General features: G+C 37.7%; 1 protein-coding gene across 1 annotated transcript in view; it reads left to right on the top strand.

Moving 5' to 3' along the window:
• Window positions 1–255: 255 nt before the first annotated feature.
• Window positions 256–10725, top strand: part of LOC140139613 (acetyl-CoA carboxylase-like) — a 42205-nt gene continuing 31735 nt past the window's right edge. The window contains 2 exon segments of the mRNA XM_072161316.1: window positions 256–443; window positions 1626–1917. Coding sequence (XP_072017417.1) covers window positions 1688–1917 — 230 coding nt within the window. The 5' untranslated portion in view covers window positions 256–443; window positions 1626–1687.

Genomic DNA, 10725 nt, shown 5'->3' with positions numbered 1-10725 from the left:
GAGACCCCGGGAGGAGACGAGAACCAAAACATTAATTTTATACGGCCTTATCGACAATTACACACCACCTGCGAGGCTTGGCTTTATTATCCATGCACACAGAAATGTTTACCAAACGAATTTATAGAAATACTCCCACAATCAATCAATCATAATCAATATACACGTAACTGACATTCCTACAGGTGAACATTATGTTTACGCTGCCTTGTAATGTCAGCCCTCGTTTGCACGGTTATCATAGGAAAACACACACACATCGTACGATAATTCTCGCCGCATGTTCAATGCAGTGCATGAATGTTCGCGTGCAAGGTTCAGTATCATCAGTAATTTTGTTATCTGTGCATCGAGGCAACATACAGTTTTAATTTCTGCATAAGTAAATTCTCTCAGGAATGCATTAGTGTGTGCAGTTTGCAATGTTTTGAGGTACAAAAACGGTAAGCTTATATTATAATTCACTTTAGTACGACTCGACTACGTCTTACGAAGAAACGCGGATGCGTGAAACCCCTCCCCCACACCGGCCTGACCGGAGCTCTTTCGTTCTTGACCTTGTATTAAAAATCCGGTTCTTAAATACTAGGTAAAAGCATCGAGTTAGACTTCATGACTTAGTCACTCACATGTTCGTGCAAGGTTTCAGTACTGACTGTGTATGTCTATGAGTGTGTCACTCAGTCTCAGACAGTACCAGTGATTTTGTATTAAATTTTATAAATAAATCTCTGCATCTATTCTACATGTTCTCAGCATACAGTTTTCATTTCTACATTTAAGTGAATTCCCAAAGGAATGCATAATTAATATATAGTGTGTGAAGTCAAGTTCATGAGTTTACAATGCTTTAACCCTAACACCCAAAAAAATCTTACGATGAAAAATTCTGCGCATGCATGAATCCCAGGGTCTCATGATGACGTTAATCAGCCTAAGTGTTATATGCGACGGAATTGCTGGCGGGCAGCAATAACCCGTGTAGCTACCGGACCGTGATCGTGTGGTTGGCATGCGAGGGGTCAAAGGTTCGAATCCCGGGGGTGCCAAGTCAAAAATTCTTCTTCTCCTTGACTTTTTCGGATCTTCTTTGACTTCCGATCCCAAAAAGCAGGGTCCAGTGTTAGGGTTAAGGAACAAAACGGTAAGCTTTTTTTCACTTACAATAATGACACGCCTTATCATGAAGAAATATGTACGGGTATGTCATGTGTGAGACCCCCACCCCCGGGGCTCCTTGTAAATCCAGTTCTTACTTGCTGTTTTAATACTGGTGTTAAAAAACATCGAGCAGTAGTTAAAGTATGTTTGAAACACTTAATTATGTGGCATGGATTAAAATATCAATGTTTAACTGATTACGAAATTGTAGAAACTGTGTAACATTAAAAAATGCTTTTTTACTAATATTAGACAAGGGTCTAGAATTATTCTGGCATGTCGTCATCATAAACTCTATGACAGCACATGGCGGGATTGAGGAAGGTGTTCGAAATAAGGTGCGTCCTTGCATCAAATATCCGTGAAAGTAGGTGCGGACCCGCAAATTTCCTACGTAATCTGTCATACAGTGTTAACATAGAGATACACAAGTAATTATTCTTATTTCTTAATATGCCTTGCAGTTTCGAGCTAACTAGACACGCACTGATCGTATTTGGAACTTGGTGCTTGACCTCAACCCACAATGTCAAGCAAACCACCTCCGCATCCTAATGGGAATGCAGCAAAGTCTGAGAGACCATCACAGAAGAAAGTCCTCTTCAGAATCTCCACCTCATCCAATCCGGATGATTCATCACCACCAAGATCCCCAACGGATCTTCAGCCATCTCCTGAAGGGGAGGAGGTGGCGGTCTTTAAGGATGGGAACGATGCTGGGAGTAGGAAGGACAAAGCAATTAAAACACATCCACGGTAAGATTTGGTAAAATACAGTAAGTTGTTAATGTACACTGTAAAAATTTGACATTTTTGCACAATTTATTTTTCATGCTTCACCAAGTTTTTTTTAGTGTTTTGTTTAATTTTATCGAATCTGTTTCTTCCTACATTGGCCTAAATACATACACAACTGAGGTATATTTGTGTGTTGTTATGTTCACTGTAAGGGGAAAATTAAGTGTGATATAAAATTGGATCGATTGAGCCCATATTTATTGGTCGAGCTATGAGTTTTAAATATTTTAAAACTCATAGCGAGACCAATAAATATTGGGCGTAAAGCATCCAATTTTATCATTATTATGTTTTGGATCCAATATTTTCACACACTTGGATCCATCAAAACATAATAATAAAAATAAATGTACCACAAAATGTTCCACTTTTACAGTATACTGTCATACCTATCATGTAAGGCCCGGCAAAAAACGCGATCATATATAAGGCCTATACCTATGAATGCATGATGCTCATTTTCCACAGTGCTGATTTCCATAACACCTAGCCAGGAATTTCTGAGGACTGTCAGTTTATAGTGATTACACTATTGGGGGCATGCACACCATGTAATCACAATATAGGTCCTAATATTGTTGTTGGGCAGGAAAAACCTCATAATGTCATGGGCCCCTGAACATGTTTAAAGCAAAACCTTGTATGTAACCTGTGGACAGTTTTGTTGTAAACATGTTCAGGGGCCACAAACACATAGGAGGTTTTTCCTGCTCAACGACGATATGTTTTTGCACAATGGGCTATGCCAATTGAAATCCATTCCCCCTATGGAAGACATGACCTTGACATGATCTTGCACACACAGAGTGTGAATTTCAAATGGGTTTACCTGAATGGCCCGCTGAATGGGTGACTCCATTTGAAATCTACATCCCCTGTGTGGGAGATTAAGGTCATGTCTTCCATAGGGGGTATGAATTTCAACTGGAATGTCGCATAGAAAAGAACATTACCCCTTTTATTTATCCACACTATCTTACACAGTCTCTGAAAATGACATAATTTAATTTAGCGCCAAAATGTAGGCAAGTTGTCAGAGATTTTGCCTTGCCCGTCTGAATTTCACTTAGCCTCCCGTCCCCCTTACAAATCTGGATTAAAAGATTATGTTTTCAGTTCAAACTGAAAGTTCTGTTTCAATAATATTGGGCCATTCCAGTTGAAATAAATAGACCCCCCTATGGAAGATATAACCTTCATCTCACTGACAGGGGGTGTAGATTTCAAATGGAGTCACCCATTCAGGTAACCAATTTGAAATTCACACTCTCTGTGTGGAAGATTAAGGTCATGACTTCGGGAGGGGGGAGTGTATGGATTTCAACTAGAATAGCCCGATATTGTTTCATTTGATGCGATCATGAAGCATGTTGGCATCTTGTTGAATTAGCTTGCCTTGTATGGTTTTTGTACCATTATTATGCACTTGCTTTGTCTCAGTACAGTTCAGAAATTCATGATATCATATTTGTTTTTTACTAATTGTCAGGAAAGTTTTTGAAAATAATGAGGTAAATTACCTGACTTAAAGGAGTATTTCATGATCCTAGCATCCTCTTTTTATATTTTTCAACAGATATTCACGAAAAAAATATTATTCCCAAACTTTAAGTTGATTCCAATTTTGTGTTTAGGAGTAATGTGTGATTATGGGTATTACACTACTCCATAGGCTAAATTTGGGTAATCCTATTAAAATGTAAATTATTGGGAAAAATGGAACTGTGCCTGTGTACTTTGTCCACCACATAATAGATGGAAATTATGACTTGTCTGTATTCAAAAGTCAATGAAATTAATACATGCTCTCATCATTTTAAAAAAATGCATCAGTCATCTGCCCTTCCATGTAAAATAGATCGTTCACAGCGCGCCATTGTTGTTGTTGTATAGTTAATGCAGTTTCATTAATAGGTGGTGCACTAACTAATTTTAATTGTTAAAACACATGTGTCAGACGGGTGTTTTCCTGTAAGTAAATTAGCCAACACTCAACTTGGGCTGGTGACGACCATGGTGGTGAATAAAATGTACATGCATGTAAGTTTAGCTGACTCCCAGGGGCTGACTCGATCATGGACCATAATAGATGGAAATTATGACTTGTCTGTATTCAAAAGTCAATGAAATTAATACATGCTCTCATCATTTTAAAAAATGCATCAGTCATCTGCCCTTCCATGTAAAATAGATCGCTCACAGCGCCATTGTTGTTGTTGTATAGTTAATGCAGTTTCATTAATAGGTGGTGCACTAACTAATTTTAATTGTTAAAACACATGTGTCAGACGGGTGTTTTCCTGTAAGTAAATTAGCCAACACTCAACTTGGGCTGGTGACGACCATGGTGGTGAATAAAATGTACATGCATGTAAGTTTAGCTGACTCCCAGGGGCTGACTCGATCATGGATCATGCTTATTAATATGCAATGATATAAAAATTCTGGAGAAATCTGGAGACATTTTTTTTAAAGAAATGCAACACTGAAGCCAGGAGAGAGGAGTAGAAGGACTGGAGAGACATGCACGTATTGTACATGAACAGCGGCGGTGTACCAGCCAAAATTTCCAGGGTGGGGGAAATGCAAAAAAAGTATGATTGTCCTGTTGATCCACTAATTTAACCAGCACAAATGTGTGTAAAGCCCACAAAAATGGGCAATTGTAAATGATAAAATGAGCCAAAATGAGGACCTTTTTGAACATGACAAAAGGAAGATGCACATCACAAACTTTGGACAAATTTGTCATGGTATTTTGAGCCAGGGGGCAACTTATGTATCCCAACCAACAAATTCATCTTTTTTTTATTAGGGTACATGTATTACACATTTGGGAAAGTCTGGACTAGACGTTCTTATTATTCGCTAAATGTGCTTCACTGTGAATAATATATTTTCATACACGTTACCGCTATTTCCTTAAACATGTATTAAATACACTCAAAAACAACATTCATTTAGGAGATGAGGTCTTGGTGCAGTAGCTCAGAGCTTGGTGATGTGTTGTTTGCAGGATAAAGGCCTATATATCCTTAGGTATACTTAGACTAGGACATTAGAGAAAAATTCATTTACCCAGCGAACACCGAAATGGGGGAAACATTCTTGAAAAACAAAAGCTGACCTCGCCTCCTATTGTTGAGATCTGGAAAATCTGCAGGTTTGCCCTGGCTGGAGAGCAAATGTGAAAGTGACAACACTTTGCATCCCAATGATATGCCTGAATAACTGATCAATCAATGCGATATTGTCATACAATACAGTCAATCTACTCTGAAGTACAAAGTACCGACGCGGATGCACACATTGTGCCGACTTTGAAGGCACACATACCTGCAGCAGAGACGCAGCACTACGCACTGTTAACGCGCTGTATATGGGCGCGTTGTCACTTTGTACTTCAGAGTGGACAAACTGTAGCTTTAACAACTTCTTTGTTCACCAGCTTTGTTTTGTTAAGAAAAAACAATTCTTATGCATTTACATATTAACTCATCATTAGTGGCGGCACCAGGATTTTTTTTGCGGGGGGGCATTGAGGGGCAAAGTGAATTTCAGGGGGCAAAATTACCATAAAAAGTGAAAAATTTTCGTAATTTTGGGGGTTTACAGGGGGCAAGAGTTCTGACAGGGGGCCATATGCCACCCCCGTGGTGCTGCCACTGCTCATCATCATTTATCAATTTAACATAGAAAAGCATAAAATTAGCTAAATCATTATCATTTCATATTTCTCTACTAATAAATCTCATTATAATGCACATAATTACCATAAGGAATTTTATGTGGCATTTTATTTTCACACAACTATGTCAACTTAAAAATCCCATACCGTATGTTTTTTGTGGATAGGTTGCAAGTTTAAATGCACATACTTTAAGGGGGTACTACACCCTTGCCCAATTTTGTGCCTATTTTTGCATTTTTCTCAAAAATTATAGCGCATTGGTGACAAGTAAGATCTACCAAACAAACGTTGACAACGTAAAGAAATCAGCAAGTTTAAAAAACCCACCTCGGCTCACTTTTTGAAACTTGGTCCCATTTGTAAAAGGTACTGATTTAAACATATTTATATAAATTTTAAACATATATCCAGAAGTGTTATGTATCTTTAATGTGCAGATGCGATATTAATTTTATTAAGCTTTCTGGAACGACCTGAAAGGTTATTATCTTGTTCTTGCATGGTAAGCCAATATCCTATTATTTATAATAATCATGATTAATGATTGAATTTAACGAATAACAAGTAGGCTTGTAATCTTGTTGGAAACGCTGTATTCTGTTGAAATAAAATAAAAACACCGATTTGCTGTTGGTGTACAAAATGGGACCAAGTTTCAAAAGGTGAGCCGAGGTGGGTTTTTTAAAACTTGCTGATTTCTTTACGTTGTCAACGTTTGTTTGGTAGATTTCTTTTCTTTTTTATGAATGTAGCCAAGCAGCTTCAAGCTTAGAAAGCCATCAGGTTGCTCCATAAAACGAAAAATAGATGTTTGAAGTTGCTATTCTTGATTCATGACAATAAATAGGCCCTAATTAAACAAAACTTTATCAGTCGTTTATTTTTTAAACTTGCTCGTCACGCGTGACTGTAATGTTAAGAGGCGTATACAATGATCAATATACATTTTAATACTAGTATATTTTAATTATTCAAGGCTACGTAAATATGTAAAGAAAATATAAATATGAACAACACACACCCAATGTTGACAATGCTAGAGAGACACAGAGAGTAAGTCCGCTTTAGGACTACTTCAAGTCGGAACTGGTAAATGCGCATATATTTAAGCCTATACTAAATGCCCCGACTAGGCAAGATAATCGTGTTTTAATGTTTGTGGTTCTTTGTATCCCTGCTTGGCAATCTACTTGGCTATCCGAATTTCGCGGTTTGTAGTTCTTTGTAGCCCTTCGGGGCAACCTAGTTGGATATTCCTATTAAGCGGCGGTTGTCGGCGATCTTTCGTGGTTTGTGGTTTTCATCAACCCCTGCCCTCTATCGGGAGCTAATTTATAGTTTAAGCTTGTTAGATATCCATATTTCGTGGTTTGTGGTTCTTTGCAGCCCTGTGGGGCAATCTAGTTGCATATCTCGCGGTTTGTGGTTCTTTATAGCCCTGCGTATTGGATATCAATATTGAGCGGCAGTTGTTGGCGATCTTTCGCGGATTGTGGTCTTAATTTGTTGGATATCCATATTTCGCGGTTTGTGGTTCTTTATAATCGATAGGCCTGCGTGCAATCTAGTTGGATATCCAAATTTCGCGGTTTGTGGTTCTTTGTAGCCCTGCGGGGCAATCTAGTTGGATATCCGTATTAAGCGGCGGTTGTCGGCGATCTTTCGCGGTTTGTGATTTTAATTTCCCTTATCAAGCCCTGCCCTCTAGCGGGAGCTAATTTATATTTTAAGCTTGTTGGATATCCATATTTCGTGGTGTGTGATTCTTTGTAGCCCTGTGGGGAAATCTAGTTTGATATCAATATTCAGCGGCAGTTGTTGGCGATCTTTCGCGGTTTGTGATTTTAACTTATGAGAATTTATAGTTTAAGCTTGTTAGATATCCATATTTCGTGGTTTGTGGTTCTTTGTAGCCCTGTGGGGCAATCTAGTTGCATATCCAAATTTTGCGGTTTGTGGTTCTTTATAGTCCTGCAGGGCAATCTAGTTGGATATCAATATTGAGCGGCAGTTGTTGGCGATCTTTCGCGGTTTGTGGTCTTAATTTGTTGGATATCCATATTTCGCGGTTTGTGGTTCTTTATAATCGATAGGCTCTGCGGGCAATCTAGTTGGATATCCAAATTTCGCGGTTTGTGGTTCTTTGTAGGCCTGCGGGGCAATCTAGTTGGATATCCCTAATAAGCGGCGGTTGTCGGCGATCTTTCGCGGTTTGTGATTTTAATTTCCCCTCATTATATCAAGCCCTGCCCTCTATCGGGAGCTAATTTATAGTTTAAGCTTGTTGGATATCCATATTTCGTGGTGTGTGATTCTTTGTAGCCCTGCGGGGCAATCTAGTTGGATATCCAAATTTCGCAGTTTGTGGTTCTTTATAGCCCTGTGGGGAAATCTAGCTCTAAATATTCAGCGGCAGTTGTTGGCGATCTTTCGCGGTTTGTGATTTTAAGTTGTGAGAATTTATAATATATCTTTATTCCAAATATAATTTCAGTCTGAGCTGTGAACAGAGCCACTGATAAATGTGTTTTAAATGACGAAGATGTCATGATAGTCAGGCATGGTGAAAGCATTTGGATGGTGAAAGTAGGCCTATAGGCCTAGACCTAAATGTGTATAAAAAATCAAACATGTTTGTTTGATGAAAAAAATATAATATCACAATAGCAATGGATGTTCGAAATGGTGTTATTCTTGATTTATGACAATAAATTGGTTAATAAAACATTTAAAAAAAGTGGTGGGAAGTTTGAACTTCAGCAAAAATTCATAAATGGATTAGAAGTCCATGGCCTTAACCGCTTCGCCACGGGGACGTCCCGATATAACGATGTGTGGAAGTGGAGAATTTATTAATATGAATGTATGCTGTGGTCCGGAAAGAATAAAAGAATTGTGAAAAACTTGATTTTTTGGCGAATGGGATCCAGAATTTGTATGTAGGGTATCTAGGAAAATGCTAGGGTATATTTGAAAGTAGATCTCAAAAGTAGTGCGCCAGTGACAGCCATGTATGGCTGTAGCAGTGTCGAAAGATTCTGGATATCAGTATGATTAGCTATGATTTGCCACTAATTTTGGCTATGAAATACAGCGTGAAATGAAGCAAGAATGTTTGTTTATTATCAAACAATCGGATTGACTCTAAGATTGGTGTAACTTTTTGAATTAATGAGTTATTAAAATATATTACACTTTGGACAGTAAATAAGATTTAGCATGGTTTTAGATATATTTTGTACCCAGCGAAAAAATATTATAGAACAATAGCGTTTTTGTTTCGTGTAAATATAGTCCCGCGGTGCATCTGTTTATTCTTCTTTTTCAGTCGTTTTTTTTTAAAACTTGCTGGTCATGCTACCGCGTGACTCTAATATGTATATTATCGGCAAGGACTACAACTACTGCACTGGAAATTTCATTTCAGCACAGACAACAGTTGTGGAGTTACATTACAGTCAAAAATGAGGAAAACCAATATTTGATCAATAAATCAATAACTACTTGCCTTGAGTTGCTGAATTTTCAGTGCAGTTGTTGTAGTCCTTGCCCCTATAATATACATATATCTTTACTTGTCACCAATACGCTATAATTTTTGAGAAAAATGCAAAAATAGGTACAAAATTGGCCAGGGGTGTAGTACCTCCTTAAAGCATCAAATTTTCATGCACAGGAATATTTTTTCTTCCGCTAGGCCTTGTAGGAAATGTACAAATTCACGAAAATAGAATGTCGCAGAAACATGGGTTCTCTCCTAAACACAAAATTTTAATACTGCGAAAATTTTTATCTAGCTAAAATTCTGCAAATTTGTAACAACATGCTGGGGAATTTCCATGTGCAACCCTTGTGGTTATTTATTGATATAACTTTTGAGCAAATATTACTTATCTTAAATTCTGATCCAAAATCAAATCTTTACTTTAATTGATAATATTGATCAATATTATGGTGGTGACTTTGACCTTTTGGAAATGTCTGGATGATCACCAAAGTTGTTATTATACCAAAATTGTTGCAGGTCTGAAAATATGCCCAATTAGGTTTTATTATATAACATTTTTTTTTTCATTTTATAATGATTGTAATTTGACATCTATAACAAATGCATTAATTTGTCATAATTTCTTCTCCTAAGAAATCTAGTGCTTTCTTAAATTTTTGTCCACAAGATTTGGTCACTTTTATCCCATAAAATCCAATGGGAAAGAGACACATTGGGCAATTTTAAGGGCATTTTGCCCCATGATTTGGACAAAAAAATGGCAACACCGATGATTTCATCATTTTCATTTTTCAATCAGAAAGATTATAATTACGCTTATAATGTTAGCAATAGTACAGGTATGTACAGTATGCAGAATTTTGTGTTAAGATAAAATCTAAATGATTTGTTTTTTCTTTTCTTGTAATATTTTTAAATAATGTTTTGTTTGTAGTAGTGTGAATAGTACTATTTGGTGTGCATTGAGTTCCAGTTGAAATACATAACATTGTACACCCCTAAGGACGATATGCCCTTAATCTTCTATGCTTTTGTTCAAGTTCGGGAGTGACGTCAATGCTTTTCACGATTGCATTGCAAGCGTGCTGACAAACCGCCCTTGTACACGTGCGTGAACGCTGTATGCGATGAACATTACTCGCACGATTTGATACTGCGACCAGCGGGATACGCACCTAGATGTCACTACCGAACTAATTACTTGAGGTGAACCAATGTATACAGGGAGTGTGCATTTTAAATGGGTGTTACACCTGAATGGTATTGGGTGACTCCATTTGAAATCTACACCCCCTGTGTGGGAGATTAAGGTCATGTCTTCATTAGAGGGGATATGTATTTCAACTGGAATAGCCCAATTTCTATAAGTACATCTTAGTTAGTGGACAGGATTGGTTTTTCGTTCATGGACACAATATGTGAGGCACGGGTCTTGTAAACCAGAGGTCCTGGGTTTGATTCCCGGGCGGGATCACCTTTTCTGCTTGTCTCCTTTATTATTTGCGAAAGCGAACCTGGTGAAAAATTATGTTTAACGGTGTTGAACTTGTGACATCTTGTGACATCT

This window comes from Amphiura filiformis, chromosome 18 (genome assembly GCF_039555335.1).
Source record: "Amphiura filiformis chromosome 18, Afil_fr2py, whole genome shotgun sequence".
Classification (NCBI taxonomy): Eukaryota; Metazoa; Echinodermata; class Ophiuroidea; order Amphilepidida; family Amphiuridae; genus Amphiura; species Amphiura filiformis.
Note: the sequence above shows the minus strand (reverse complement) of the source record. Positions and strands in the feature narration are given on the sequence as shown.